Here is a 16,025-nt window from a genome sequence, read left to right on the forward strand (position 1 = left end):
ATATATAATTTGAGGTAATAAAACTCGATGTAATATTGAACCTGCCGGGCCGAGTGGCTCAGACGGTTAAGGCGTTGGCCTTCTGACCCCAACGTGGCAGGTTTGATCCTGGCTCAATCCGGTAGTATTTGAAGGTGTTCAAATACGTCAGCCTCGTGTCGGTAGATTTACTGGCACGTAAAAGAACTCCCGCGGGACTAAATTCCGGCACCTCGGTGTCTCCGAAGACCGAAAAAGTAGTTAGTGGGACGTAAAGCAAATAACATTATTATTAATATTGAACCGAAATATACAATATAAACGTCAAATACAATATTAAAAAATACACAAAAATTAATTCTTTGCACATTTATTTATATAAAGCCTGTACATCTTATCCTGAAGGCTCCTTGTAGCCTAAATCAGTCATAAAAGAGTACCCAGTACCAACAGTACCCACACATAAGCAAAGACTTGGCTTGCCTTAAACGGTCAGTAGATCACCGAAAGCACTATCCAATACCTTCTCACAAGACATTCTCAACACACGAGTCACGTTCATATACAAATATGCTCATACCCTGAGCATAAAATAAAAGCGGTACATTAATGTTGCCCTGTAAGTTACATTGTTAAATCGCATTGATTATATTAATATGGTGTTTTCAGCATTGCTATGCCACGAAATGCACATTACTGTGTTTACACTGGTATTATACCAAAAAAGTCACGTGCGTTAAGTCTACTGATTAACCTTATCGGCCGGTAAATAACACATCCTACGTCAGATGAAAGGCATATTTTCTACTCTGAATTCTGGAATCATGATATAAAACGAAGCGTTAATAGAACTAATCATTGCAGCTCTTTTCTTAGTAATATAGAAAAAGTGTTGACGGTGTTCAGCACACAGCTGGCCATGTGCAGCTGCAGTAGAGCAGGTAAATAATAAACATACAGAAATGTTACAGACATGATACTGTATAGCCTTTTGGGCTTATGCACTTGTCAAGAAAATAAGGTACGGGCATCAATGGCAACATACAGAAAACTTCACACTTCAGAATAGTTAAATTCAGATAGTTCGTCTGATGAACTACTCGATGCACGAAGCCGGGGTACGCCATTCGGAAAGCTTCGGCTTGTTCCGTAAAGCTTCGGAGTGCAGCCGCAGTAGGCCACGTCCCGTCAGGGGCTAACGTCGAGTGTTTGAATCAGTCTGGTGCGAGATCAGTCGTGCAGTTGTAGTGTAGTGCCCTGCGCTTGTATATTATAACTTATACTTGTAAGTTGAGAAGTGATTTTCTTTTTTTACATGCGTTTCTCGTTCGGAATAGTGCATCGTTTTCGTTCTAACTGTAGTCATTGATTTGATTTTTAATTTTCTACGAGTGAAACTTTGAGTACCGTATGTCTACTATATTTTTTTATAGGGTGGGACTACCGGTATGAGGGTTTCGCCTAGGGATGGGCTGCGAACGGAGTCGCCAAGGTTCGAGACTGGTACCTCTGGAACAATCTGGAACAGACACATTCGACTCCAGTGTCGATTCCACTGATGCACTAACTCCATCTAACAGCTATTGTCGGAACTGCTTGGAATAATAGTTCCACGTTCCTCCTTTGGTAACTTGTGGTACGATGAATACAAGATAGATGATTATTAACCAGCAAACATTAAATATTGTTTCGGGATATTATCGTTAGTGTTAACCCTCACGGAGTCGCTCACTCATCTGAATCGTTAGTCGCGCGGGGCGTTGACAACACCCCAAATATAATTTCACAGTACAACCTACATAAAGACATTTTTCCAAAAGTATATCATGTGTAATATAGATTTACAAACGAGACTAGCACATGGAATCATAAAATGCGAAATATTCTCCTACAAAAATCCAAGTATACGAAAATATTGAAATTATTACCGGTACTAAATTTCTGCATTTCAATACAAAACAAATTAATACAATAATATTTTTGAATTACACTCAGTGTTACTGTTATCAGATTGAAATAACGACATGTAAGAAAACAAGGTCAGAAACTTAGTCTGTATCACTTTGTGTTTCATCTGAATCTTGGTAACATTTTCCACACACATTCCGTATGCGTTTCAGACACATTACAACAGCTATCACAGTAATCTTTGTTTCTAGGGCATACTGTGCACCGTGATTGTTTCGGAGATCGTTCTTGGACGTTTGTGGTCTTTATGTCCAGAGCGATAAACACCTGCTAGTATCAGAATGAAATTTGTCAATCAGTCAATACTGATCTGCATTTTGGGCAGTCGCCCAGGTGACAGATTCCCTATCTGTTGTTTTCCTAGCCTTTTCTTAAATGATTTCAAAGAAATTGGAAATTTATTGAACATCTCCCTTGGTACCGGTAAGTTATTCCAGTCCCTAACTCCCCTTCCTATAAATGAATATTTGCCCCAATTTGTCCTATTGAATTCCGACTTTATCTTCATATTGTGATCTTTCCTAGGATACCAATCACACACTTTATTTCGGTTTCACCGGTATGCTTAGCATCGCGATCTCTCGAATAATTTCCGGCAATAGTGCCTATGTAAATGTTTGTACAATTAGTAATAGTTCTGATCATCACATCATCCACAAATAGCGAAAAGCACTCGAACAGTGACTTAGCACTTTTAGCACGGACCTTGACACCTGGGAGATGTAAAATACTATATTTTGTTGACGCGTCCTAACGTTCGTTGGAAGGGATCTTTTTTCCTCTTGGTCTGTTTATCTCTAAACAAGTACAGGTTTCCTCCTTCATGGTGAACAGAATAATAATGTCCGTCATCTTCACTATCAGCATCTGTATTACTGTTTTGGATAAGTTCCTCACAGTTGTCGCTTTCTTCTGGATCTGACTAATCGGAATCTTCTTCACAACTTTCATCTTCTAAAAGTTCGCATATTCTAGCCTCCCAGGGTTGCCACCGGGAAAAATATTTTCGTACTAAATCTTCCCCTAAAAAGGTACTAAATTATGGTAAAAAGTTCTAAATATTTATTAACAATGGAATAGGGTTATTCATAAAGGCAGTAAGTTATAGAAATCAAAGTATACTTATCAAAAATACACATTTATTAAATGAGAACAGAACTTACCGGTTTTCATCTTCATATTTTACTCTTCTCTTAATCCTTGGAAAACAATGCCAAAGCAATAAACTGTTTTGAAATGTGAAAATTGCGTATGTTTTAGTTTCTCATTTGTCAGAAGGAGCCCATTCATCATACAGGATTGGAGTTTTTCTCAACTTGGTCTTATTGGTAGTAACAGCAGAAAAAAAAAAAAACTGTTCTGTTGCAGCAGAAGAATGTAGTAAACAGAACACTGCCTTCACAAAATTCGTTAAATTTGGAAAGGTGTAGTCGCCTACAGGATTTTTAATTTCAAAAACACCGGGCGAGTTGGCTGTGCGGTTAGAGGCGCGCACCTGTGAGCTTGCATCCGGAAGATAGTGGGTTCGAACCCCATTGTCGGTAGCCCTGAAGATGGTTTTCCGTGGTTTCCCATTTTCACACCAAACTGAAAATCTTTTAAGTTTCTGTGGACTTCGCTTACCACTATTTCCCATCTAATTTCATTAACACTTTCTGTAATTACAGCCGGGAAATATATAGCTAATGGGATTATACTGATGAAACTGTCACCTCATTAGTAATTTTCCAGGTTCGCCATGGACAGATTTATTAAAATAGGATCACGAAAATCCACCGTCCAAAAAATCTGTTTACAAACTTCAACATGGCTCTGAAGCTTCTTATCAATTTCTTTCTTGTTCTTTTGCTGCACTAGAAGAGTTTATACTCTACCCCCGTAAAAGGTACTAGATTTCCATAAAAAGAACTAACGTACTAAAAATGATCATGAAGTACTAGATCTAGTACTTAAGTACTAAAGTGGCAACCCTGTAGCCTCCTGTCGTTCATAGCAACACATTTTCACTGAAAATCAAACATTCACCACTGAAGCGAGAACTGAGTAGGAAATGTTATGATAGTGGTCGCGCGGTGGTATGACGACACCCCAGGTGTGATGAAAGAGCGCTAACAGCTATCACAGCACTCGCTCAACACTTCATGGTAAGGTCACTTATAGAGAGGTATAAGAGATTGCAGCAAGCTAAATGAACTCGATCGCAGGATTTAGCCTAAAAATGAACGTGGGGTGTTGCCAACAGCCCGCGCGACTCTTTGAGCGTTAATGTTGTAGGTCTATTTTGGCGACAACGATGATAATAATAGTGGTAATAATAATCTGACAGCATACTTGTACATAATCGCCAATATTTACAACAATGAGTGCGGTCCCCCGGTGTAGGGGCAAAGCGTCTATCACCCGGCGGCCCCGGGTTCGATTCTTGTAAATTGTAAATTATTAATACCCCAGTCCTGGGGACTGGATGTTTGTGTCGTCCTTAACGTTCCTTTTCTCACATTCAACACTCTACACTTACACGCAGGTTCCTATCATAGTGGTGAAAGTAGTGGCAAAAGATCTACAGAGGTCGACGCGACGAACAAGTATCATTTCATTTTTTTTAACTTCAATGGCGTAAAACAGAAAGAAGAGTATGACGTATGATTTTACAACAAATATTTTACCAATCATTGTGCGTCATAATAGCCGTCTCCGCAGTCTAGGGAGGCCCCGGGATCGATTCCGGCCAGGTCAGGGATTTTTACCTGTATCTCAGGGTTCGTTATGACGGTGAGGTATAGAACGGGTCTAGAATAAGAATAACGGTCGAGAGGATTCGTCGTGCTGAACACACGTCACCTCGTAATCTGCTGGCCTTCGAGCTGGGCAGAGGTCACTTAGGGCTGTCGCGAAAAGGGGCTTTTTTTGTATAAAATAATAATAATAATAATATATTCTGACAGAATAATATTCAATAATCGCCAACGTGAACTTGAAGTAAATACAGTAGAGACAATACGCGACACTTCCGGATTTAGCATTGTTAAAATGGGAGACAAGTCGCAAGTGGCGCTCCTAGTGGCTTGACCTGAAAATTCGCGCTAAATTCAAATATCAATGGAAATGTATATACGGAAATGGATAAATGACGTCTAGAAAGAAAGTGTTACTAAGATATTTACTTCAAGGTTGCTAAAGCAATTCTGGATAAATGAAGAATTATTTAACAGGTTATTATTTAAAGACTGAAATTAGACATATAATCAAGATGTGAAACGGACTGCTGTGAAAAGGCTTGATCTTTCATTTATGCATTACTTTTTTAAAATTTAGAATTCCTGCCTGAACGTTCACGGCTAGATTTTTATTTTTTCTCATTTAAAAGCATTGTATCATATTAAAACACTTGTCAACAAAAATATCGGCACATTCCTTAAACACATGATTCAATGAATTTACATTTAAGAGCTGGGCAATTTTTCTTTTAACTTGAAGTCTAATAACAGAAATAAAATCTATAAATTTAGCCTCAAAAACATTCAAACTTTCCCTATAAGCAATACTTGCTATAATAGGCCTACCATTACATTAGGGTAAAGCAAATTTGCATCATCATATTGTTTCAACAAAATATGTACATTTCTTAAATCGCCCATATTTTCTTCAGTACTTGACAATGCATTACGGCATTCCAAATGTGGTAACTTGGAACACAACCAGCCACGCTCATATGCATATGTATTTTCCTGAATTAAATCAAACCCGCAGATCACACCTACAACACATTGGTATTGAAGGTTAACTGCTGCACTATACAATAAAATATGCGTATTATATTTTGAGCCAGTTAAAAATATGGTTCGAACAGGTCAGAAGGTTATGAAGTACTATAAAAATCTCTTTGTCACTGGAAGAATATATATACAAACACAATATTAATTACATTTTCTTGTCACGAGGGAAACGGAAGAAAGACCGCACATTCTTCTCTACTTCATAGTTACTGCAGCCAAACACAGCACATACCTTTCCCCTTATGTTGAGAGGAGATATCAAGGAATGACACACGCTACTATTTATGTCAACTCTCTGAAAACGCATAAATAACACCAAAAACTTCATACACAAATACACGTGCTCTTATGACAGAATCGGTAGTTTTCAGGTCAATCCGCTAGAGAGAGCTCTAATAGTTGTCCCTCGATATCTCGCTGAGTGTCACATATTGTCTCTTACTCTATTTGCTTGGAAGTACATAATACAAACAACTTTCATTTACTAATGGAATATTACAAGAAATGTTTCACAAATAGTTGTTTATAATATTAATAATGTATTATGACAGAATCATAAGTAATCGCCAATATGAAATTCAATTACATAATAACAAAACACTGGTGAGCATATTACGTATAACAATTTCTTTTCAGTTATTGCTAATAATAATAATAATAATGCAACAAGATTTAACTTGGTCCTTGATGAATTATAATGAAAACCTACTACGTGTTTTCCAGTCAGTGACCGGATCAGGAATGGGATGAAGCTCCATACTGCGGCGAGAATAGGAATTGTGCCGGCTGCCGAAGCCTGTCGCACTCTGGGGCAATGATGAATGACTGACAGATGAAATGAAATGATATTGGAGTGTTGCTGGAATGAAAGATGACGGGAAAACAGAGTACCCAGAGAAAAATCCGTCCCGCCTCCGCTTTGTCCAGCACAAATCTCACATGGTGTGACTGGGATTTCAACCACGAAATCCAGCGGTGAGAGGTCGATGCACTGCTGCCTGAGCCACGGAGGCTTTTAATGGTTTAATCTATGTTCGAATTATGTTAGTGGATTTACCCATATTAGATCTGTTTTCATCATTCATGTGCAATTGATTTGCCATTGATATCTGTTCATCAATTTCCTGATCACAACAAATAGACATGAAATTAAATGCCCGTGGTCTGCTATGCCGATACTTTCTGACTTAACAAGTTGAATTTTATTTCAACCACACCATTGCTCTCGTCTTCGTTAACGATTACACGTTATAATTCTCATGTTAGGTCCGTATTGAAGTGTACATAAATACAAAGTATGTTACAAATGTTATTTTTTGTATTTTCGTTAACGATACCGTACTTCATTCTACAATACTCTGAAAAATCCCAATGGGCAAATGAGCAGCAACATGTATGATATTTGTTATTTTCTGAGCCTCAACATGCTAGTGGTCCCGCAATGCGCATCAGGTTAACTTGGAGTCGTGAGGCTTCATGCAAATCGAGCCCGGTGTTCGGAGTCGATGGAGTCGACACTCTTGATTCCAGGCTTCAGTCGCGCCCGTCCCTACTTTTGCCAGTGTCCAAGGATACATCATTATTGAGATGAACTTTTCAGTATGACGACGCATAATTTGCATATTGGGTGGTGTCTAATTTGTTGTGGGCCGTCTTGGTTACAGGTGTCCACATTGTTTGGTGTTCATTTGCGAATCTATAGTTGTGAGCTGCTCTGTGTTGCATCTTGGCAATTTTCTTTTCCAGTACTTCGTATACTCAACTACTACTAACCATGTGTGACGAGGAAGTTGCAGCACTTGTGGTCGACAATGGATCCGGAATGTGCAAAGCTGGGTTTGCAGGCGATGATGCACCCAGGGCTGTGTTTCCTTCAATAGTTGGTCGACCAAGGCATCAGGTAATTTTTTCAAGCTATTAGTAACATTGGTATTTCTCCTTGATGGTAGGATTATTCCATTCTGGAAGAGACCTTTTATTAAATTTGGTATTCTTGTTTAATAGGGAGTGATGGTTGGTATGGGCCAGAAAGACAGCTATGTAGGTGACGAGGCTCAATCCAAGAGAGGCATTCTTACCCTGAAATACCCTATTGAACATGGTATTGTCACAAACTGGGATGACATGGAAAAGATCTGGCATCATACTTTTTACAATGAACTCAGAGTGGCTCCTGAAGAACATCCAGTTCTGTTGACTGAAGCTCCTCTCAACCCAAAAGCTAACAGGGAGAAGATGACACAGGTAGGTTGTGCTTCTGATAGGATTAAAATTCTGTTCAACCACTGAATTTCTTGAGGGTTTTTAAAATGGTCATTTTATTTCCATGAATGTGTTTTTAACATTGTTATATTTTGCAGATCATGTTTGAAACTTTCAACACCCCTGCCATGTACGTAGCAATCCAGGCTGTGCTGTCACTATATGCCTCTGGTAGGACAACTGGTATTGTTCTGGATTCTGGTGATGGAGTTTCGCACACTGTACCTATCTATGAAGGTGAGTTTTTCTTCTTGATAGGAATTTAAAGCCTTATTTTTGAACTTTACAATTTGTCAGTTTGTTGCCTGCAACAATGCCTTCAGTTTTGTGCAATGTAATTTTTATTGTGCCCTTCACATTTAGATGCCATCTTCCTCACTTTGAGCTTATTGGGATTCTCTTGCTTCTATGAATTTGTCAGGAGTCCTTGCGAGGAAAGTGTAACAGCATATTTTTTGATCTTTCGGCATCAGGCTAATTATTTTTTAGTTTCTTGTTGCCATGTGGTGGTGTTGCGATGGACCATAGAATATTTAGTTGTTGATACAAAGAAATCTATGGAACTACAAGAATAAGAATGCAGTTTCAATAATTTATGAGGAATGCAGTTTCGATAATTTATGAATTTCATTATTGGTTCTGGGTCTATATAAAAAAAAATCACTCCCCCGGATGTGCTTGTGGAGTGGGGTGAAATTCTTTGCAGAAAAGTGTTGAGGATTTCATTGTACAGTAATATAATTTCCTTCCTTTAGTGAATGCTTTTTGTGAATAGTTTGCAGTTATTAGTTTCAAATGACCTTGTAACTTTCGTGTAGCAGGACTGAATGCCTCTAGCAATTGAAGCGCTGGCTTTCTGACCCCAACCTGGCAGGTTCAATTCTGGCGCGGTCCGGTGGTTTGTAGAGGTACTCGAATAAGTTAGCATCGTGTCTAGATTTAATGGGATGTAAAAGCTCGTGAGGGACGAAATTTCTGCACCTCAGAGTCTCCAAATATTGTTGTGCAGTTAGTGGGACGTAAAAATCTTAACACATCAGGTTCCATATAAACTGTTTATTCAGTGATTACCAGGCCATTCCTTGGAAGTTTTGTGTGATAAGCTGTTTGTAGGCACTTTTGTTCCTTGAAAACTATTGATTTGGTTAAACTTTCGTTCTTGTTTGAGAGTAAGTGCTGTCCTTTTCAACACAATGCAGAAATTCTCATAGTTTAGGTTTTTTTTAGGCAAATTTATATCTTGCTCCTGTGTATCTAGATTATTTTTGTTCAGTTCTAAAACCCCCACAAATTCTAAGTTGGTTTTGTTTATCTAATGGACTATAATTTTAACATTACCTGCAGGTTTTTCAACTGAAATTGAAAAATCTTGACTATGTACGTGTTGGCCCATAAGACTTGTAACTTAACTGTATTCTTATCCTTTTCAGGTAATGGTTAATGCCAGACTTCTAAATTCTTTTTACATATAATAGACTGCATTGGCTATTTCCATTTGCTATGAATGATTGCCTACCTGGGGCTGCCCTAGCATTGAGCCACTTGTTAAGGCTTTTGATCTGGAATATGTCCCAATGATTGGAGTTCTATGGAATATTTCAGTATATGAGTCTGTATAGAGGGTTAGGGTTGCTAGCATTGGGACTAGCAAGAAAAGACCGTTGGTCAGCTTTGGTTGTGGGAAGTGACAAGTGGCATCCCAAGACATGCACAGTAAACAAAAACGGTCTGGGTGAATAATGTTATCTGTCGCAAAGCTGCGTACAGGTATCTAGTATTCCCTGGGAGCACAAGTTTGTAAATTTCACTTCACAACTACTGGATGTAACTGTAGGCCTTGTGCTAGCACAATGTTACACTTTTTTCTTACCTATTAGAGTAGTTTTTTCTTCCAAAACATCTACCGGTACAGTATTATGGGCCGTGAAAGTATATACTCATTCCATTTAATATTGTTCACTCCTGATGAGGTTCCTGTAGGGAAGGGCATCCAGTTATGAAAACTGGGTGAAAATTCATCCTGCTTCATATCAGACCGCTTAAGAAAATGGGATAAGTATTTGACATACTCTTGCAGATGAAACAGTCTTGTCGGCTATACCACGATGTCAAACTTTGTGGTTTAGTTATTTTCACAAGGTGATAGGTATGGCCTTACCTGATGAGGCCTTTGTCGGAGATAGCAAGCTACTTGAGCCATTAGGAAGACTGAAAATCGTTGCGTTTCCAATATGTACATACGAAGATTGGAACTTAGTGGCAACTATTTATTTACAACAGATACAAATGAGTTACATGTTAGTAACCTTCTCTGTCCTTCAATGTAGTCACCAACATTGTGTATAACCCATTGCCAGCGATGTGGAAGTCGTAGTATACCTTCAGCAGAGCCTGTTCTGTTGATGGTGCGAATGGAGCGGTCTACTGCCTGTCGAATCTCTGCAACAGTTCTGAAGCGAATGCCACAAAGTGGTTCCTTCATCTTCGGAATCAAATCGATCACTGTCCATTAATGCAGCAAGAGCATGCACTTCTTCTGCACTGACGCTCGTAGGACGACCTGCCCTATGAATGTCCGCCACAGTTTGCTGACCATTCTTGACGGCTCTTACCCAACCTGCCACAGTTTTATAAGGCAATGCAAATTCCCCGCTAGCCTCTTGAAAACCTTGATGACACTGTCGTGCTGTACAACCTCTGGCACATTCGATCTTGATCCAACTCCGTTGTTCCTCTTTGGAAAACATAGGGACGTTACATTAGACCGTTAGCTCACAAGTGACTGTTTCTCTCACTTCTGAGTACGCAGGTGATGTGGGAAGGGAGAGTCCATTTGCTCCGAGGTAAGATAGGTATGTAACCAATGTGTGCTGTCAGCGACGATATTACATTCCGTTGCATAGCGTCCCCACAGCAGTGTTGCCATTATTTAAGTTTCAAACCTCTTATGTTTTTAATTCTTCTACATAAGAATACTTGGGACTGTGGCAAGCTTTAAGGGTGGATCTCTTCTCTGCTACTTTAGATATACAGGGTCTTTATTTATGCTTGGCAAGGACATTGTCGCTCGACCTTGGCCGCCAGTGACTGTTCAGTTGCCGGCTACCGTGTGTGCGTATGTACGGCAGAATACGGTGCTCAAAATCATTATCATGCATTTTATTCACCATGTTTACAGTTTATGCTCAAAATCATTGTCTTCCATTATCATACATTTATAATGCATTTTACTCACCATTTTTACAGTTTGTGTGAAAATGTTCCCCATGTGCTCCCAAACATAATTGGCATCTCCTAATGACGTTTTCGGTTACTCTACCAAGTTCTTCAGCAGTGATGGATGCAATTGCAGCTCTTATATTGTCTTTAAGTTCATCTAGTGCGAGGGTGGTTCCCATAAACTACATTTTTTAACATTTCCCACAAATAAAAATCACATGCCGTTAAATCTGGCCTGTGAGGCGGCCACGGATTTTTTACTTATGATCCTCGTACCAAACACCCTTCAGTAAAGAGATAACGACCTTTACGTCTATTTTTATTGTTAACTGAACCTGTATGTTTTAATCTCGTGGCCAGTTGTTTTATTGTCCTATTGATAGGAATGGGTCTCCCTGGAAATTTCGCTCGAAACTTTTGTCTTGTCCAAGCGCATGATTTTCTGCACTTAATGTAAGTATTGTGTAAATATACACGTTCACGTAACGAATATTTCACATACATTACAGCACTCTGCACAATCACAATAAAACACTATACAATACGACATACAGTACGCAGTGGCTTCATTGAACAACCTACTATCTCGGAGCTCAGCTCTCAGGAAGTGCTGGAAACTGCGCACGCCAGCGGCCCGTAGTGGCCTGTCATTGGCGGCCAGGGTCGAGCGAGAAAGTCCTTGCCAATCATAAAGACCCTGTAGTTCCTAATTTCTGTATGTTCTGTTTACTCTTAATCAAGGCTTTGCATATCATAGTGCTACCCTATTCAATACTACCGGGTCTTTATTTATGCTTGGCAAGTACTTTCTTACTCAACCTTGGCGGCCGATGACATATCGCTACCAGCCACTGGTGCACGTGGTTTCCGGCACTTCCTGCAGTGGCTGAGAGCTGAGCTCCGAGCTAGTAGGGTATTCTATGAAGCTACTGCGTACTGTATGTCGTATTGTATAGTGTTTTATTGTGGTTGTGTATAGTGCTGTAATGTATGTGAAATATTCGTTATGTGAACGTGTATATCTGCACAATACGTAAGTGCAGAAAATAGTGTGCTAGGACAAGACAAAAGTTTCGAGCGAAATTACCAGGGAGACCCATTCCTATCAATCGGACAATAAAACTGGCTAAGAGATTCAAATGTACAGGTTCAGTAAACAATAAAAATAGACGTAGAAATCGTTATCTCGTTACTGAAGCGTGTTTGGTCCGAGGATCATAAGTAAAAATCTGTGGCCCCCGCCTAGCCCAGATTTAATAACATCTGATTTTTATTTGTGGGGAATGTTAAAAAATGTAGTTCATGGGAACAACTCTCACACTAGATGAACGTAAAGACAATATAAGAGCTGCAATTGCATCCATCACTGCTGAAGAACTTGGTAGAGTAACCGTAAACTTCACTATGAGATGCCGATTATGTCTGGCAGCGCATGGGGAACATTTTCAGCATAAACTGTAAAAATGGTGAGTAAAATGCATGATAATGATTTTGAGCACTGTATTCTGCCGTACATACGCACGCACAGTAGCCGGCAACTGAACCGTCACTGGCGGCCAAGGTCGAGTGAGAAAGTCCTTGCCAAGCATAAATATAGACCCTGTATTTCCTCTGGTCTATCTTTTTGTATTTTCTATCTGTATTTTGAGAGCATGGAATCTTTGATTACTGCTTGTCTTGGGACCATAAGAACGGGTTATGCTGATATATAATGGTTTTCAATGTGTTCTGCATTTTCATTTGCCAAAGCCTGGGATTGACCTAATGTTAGGAAAGTTGTCTGCTTGAAAAGGAGATGCATTTTTGTCCTCCCCAATTTTAGTCCCTAACAATAATGGAGCCTTTCTTTCTTGGTAGAGAGCATTAGGCGAGTCATGATATGATGTTTAGTCGCTCAGTGATATCCCACCTCCTTTTTACTGATGTTGAAATGAATATTCAAATTCATTGTCTTCACATGGATGTAAAATTTCGTTCCTGGTGGGAGAAGTTAGGAGCATAGGCCTAGTGTAGGAACTCCACTTACTGCGCTCGCTGTATACAGAGGCTCGATGGCAGGTGATGCTCTTGTATTTTTAGGTCACTGGATTGCCGATAGAAGCGTCTTTACGATCTGTAAACTGTTACCGACTGTTAAGGAATGTCCATAGGTTACACCACTAAATTGAACTTTCTTGCCGTGCAGGCAGTATGCGCCGTGGCGATAGTTTAAGAACCTCTCAAAGCCCCCTAAGGGGCCACTGTTCTCATGACAGAGCTTGGCCTGATTTTCAAAGATAGGATACAGCTACTAAAATTTTTTTCTTGCCCTGTTTCTTGCTGTATTTTTCTTTTGCGCAGGTTGGTAACGGAAGCAGCGATTTAGGAATTCTGGGAATGACTATCTTGTCGGCCATTGGCTGTGTTCGTAGCTGGCCGGTTAACGGTCAGTGCCACGTAAAATATTTCATTAGGTTATAAAAGTAAACGTGCCTTTTTGGGTGGGTTGGGTGGGTCCCTGGCATTCGACAGATGAAGTGGTCGCATTGAGCTGATTCACACAGCCTCTGTTTTAATTCTTCCATATAAGAATATTTTTAGGGGCAGGCTGGTGGGACCCTGACAAGCATAAAGGATCTTCCCTTTCTACTACTTCAGGCATAATTTCATTAGTTAAGATTTTTCTCTCCTCCCTAAGTCTGCCCACCAAGTTCCACCCACTTGGAAAATCGTTGGAAGTGACATTTTGACTCGTGGTTTCTGTATTATTGCTGTGGGAGTCTCTTTGATTTTTTGGAAGCTCTGCACTTTCAGAGGAATTTTAAGGATACCACCACCAGCATTCACAGTGAAGTTTACCATATTACTTTCTTGTTTGTGCAGGTTATGCTCTTCCTCATGCCATCCTTCGATTGGACTTGGCTGGTCGTGACTTGACTGATTACCTTATGAAGATTCTGACTGAACGAGGCTACAGTTTCACCACCACAGCAGAGAGGGAAATCGTCAGAGACATCAAGGAAAAGCTGTGCTATGTGGCTCTTGACTTTGAGCAGGAAATGGCTACTGCTGCATCTTCAAGTTCCCTGGAGAAATCGTATGAACTTCCTGATGGACAAGTCATCACAATTGGCAACGAGCGGTTCCGTTGTCCCGAAGCTTTGTTCCAGCCATCTTTCCTGGGTATGGAAGCCTGTGGAATCCACGAAACCACCTACAATTCGATCATGAAGTGCGACGTGGACATCCGTAAGGATTTGTATGCCAACACTGTCCTTTCTGGAGGCACCACCATGTACCCTGGTATTGCTGATAGGATGCAAAAGGAAATCACTGCTTTGGCTCCTTCAACAATGAAAATCAAAATTATTGCCCCACCTGAGAGGAAGTACTCTGTCTGGATTGGTGGTTCTATCCTTGCTTCTCTGTCTACCTTCCAGCAGATGTGGATCTCCAAACAAGAATACGATGAGTCTGGCCCATCTATTGTCCACAGGAAATGTTTCTAAAAAGACGTCAGCGTACCTTATTTTGATTATCCATTTGCTAGAAGTTCGAGACTTCTAGGTCGAGGCAGATCCCCTCCGAGCAACACCGGGAGTTCGTAAAAGACTTTACTGTTTGTGTTATTCATGAACAATTATGTATAAAGTGATTTTGTTCCTCTTGTCTACAAGCAAGGAAATAGTCTGCCTTTTCTCTCTTTAAGATCACCTTCAATGTATCCCAGGGTTTCTGTCGGAGCATTTGACTCAGAGAAATCGTGCTCAATCATTCCACGTAAAAGGCTTATTGTAATTCGAACAATGAAAGATATTTGGTAACTTTTGTATTTGAAAAGTGTACTTTTTTGTTAGACATTTTTCAGATGTTTTTCACATGTAAAAAGTTGTGACCATTTCCTTTTCAAAAAATGGTTCGTTTTCTCTTGGAAGGACCTGCCAATGAAAACACTAAATGCACTAGGCCAAAGTATTAATTTAATCCCATGAGAAAGACTTATGAAATTAGAAAAATGGGAAAATAAAGACATAAAAAATTGAAATGCATCTTGTTCATTCCTCAGCCTTGTTATTCCTGTTAGTTTTTTCATATCCTTGTCCAACTGGTCTAGTTTTAACTTAAAAATTTAATATGGTTGAGACTTCTGACAGTCTTCCAACATAGGACCCTGGGTAATTTGTAACTAAACAATGCACCATTAGCATTTCATGGAAACTGGTTTAATACTTAAGTGGTCTAACATGCAGCACTGGTACATAGCTTGCTCTCAAAATTTCATGCAGGTTCTGTTTGGTCTTTAGTAAGTATGCTGAAGACTGGCTGTGGCTCCAGTTCATTTACAGTTATTGGGATGCACCATTTGTGGAAAGACTTGCTGTGAATGCAATTATTGATTTTATTGTTCATGTTGTACTCTGATGGAGGTTAAAGAACATTCCATAAACATTTATTTTTAAAACTGAGGGGAAGCTTTATTCCTGCAAGTTTCTATTTACATGTCTTTGGACTAGTGATGGACTCGTGACTGACGTCGCAGATCTCGACCTATTGTCCTGTTCTGCGAGCTGTGCGACCTCCCAGTAACTACAAGCGTAAGCTTGATGGTATATCAGCAGTTCTCATATGGAAATGTGTGACAATAACGATGTACAAACAATGAGATTAATCACTTGTACACCTACCTGTTGAGAATTGGCGCAAATTATCACAAAATAATTTATTCTATTGTACCACCTATTCAATACATGACATGTGCTACGTGGGTGAAATTTACATAATACTATGTACACTTCTTAGGAACATGTTTCGCCCCTTGTTACGGGCGTCTTCAGCCTGTAG

The 16,025-nt window shown here is 39.7% G+C and overlaps 1 protein-coding gene across 3 annotated transcripts; it reads left to right on the forward strand.

Moving 5' to 3' along the window:
• The first annotated feature begins 896 nt into the window (after positions 1-896).
• Positions 897-15,228, forward strand: LOC136876194 (actin-5C). Of its 3 annotated transcripts, none has more exons than XM_068228342.1 (5): positions 897-920; positions 7,470-7,623; positions 7,728-7,967; positions 8,084-8,222; positions 14,067-15,228. In XM_068228342.1, exons 2-5 carry the CDS (start codon positions 7,498-7,500, stop codon positions 14,690-14,692), a joined length of 1,131 nt encoding a protein of 376 aa, XP_068084443.1. In that variant the 5' UTR covers positions 897-920; positions 7,470-7,497; the 3' UTR covers positions 14,693-15,228. The 3 variants fall into 3 exon arrangements, with proteins under 3 accessions (XP_068084443.1, XP_067006036.1, XP_068084444.1); XM_067149935.2 differs by lacking the exon at positions 897-920 and adding an exon at positions 1,137-1,264; XM_068228343.1 differs by lacking the exon at positions 897-920 and adding an exon at positions 1,598-1,615.
• Positions 15,229-16,025: the final 797 nt, after the last annotated feature.

This window comes from Anabrus simplex, chromosome 6 (genome assembly GCF_040414725.1).
Source record: "Anabrus simplex isolate iqAnaSimp1 chromosome 6, ASM4041472v1, whole genome shotgun sequence".
Classification (NCBI taxonomy): domain Eukaryota; kingdom Metazoa; phylum Arthropoda; class Insecta; order Orthoptera; family Tettigoniidae; genus Anabrus; species Anabrus simplex.

Bases quoted from the DNA above. Each gene is read 5' to 3' on its own strand.
- LOC136876194 (XM_068228342.1), top strand. From the start codon at position 7,498: ATGTGTGACGAGGAAGTTGCAGCACTTGTGGTCGACAATGGATCCGGA. The intron at 7,624-7,727 runs GTAATTTTTTCA...CTTGTTTAATAG, and splicing joins TTGGTCGACCAAGGCATCAG to GGAGTGATGGTTGGTATGGG. The intron at 7,968-8,083 runs GTAGGTTGTGCT...TATATTTTGCAG, and splicing joins ACAGGGAGAAGATGACACAG to ATCATGTTTGAAACTTTCAA.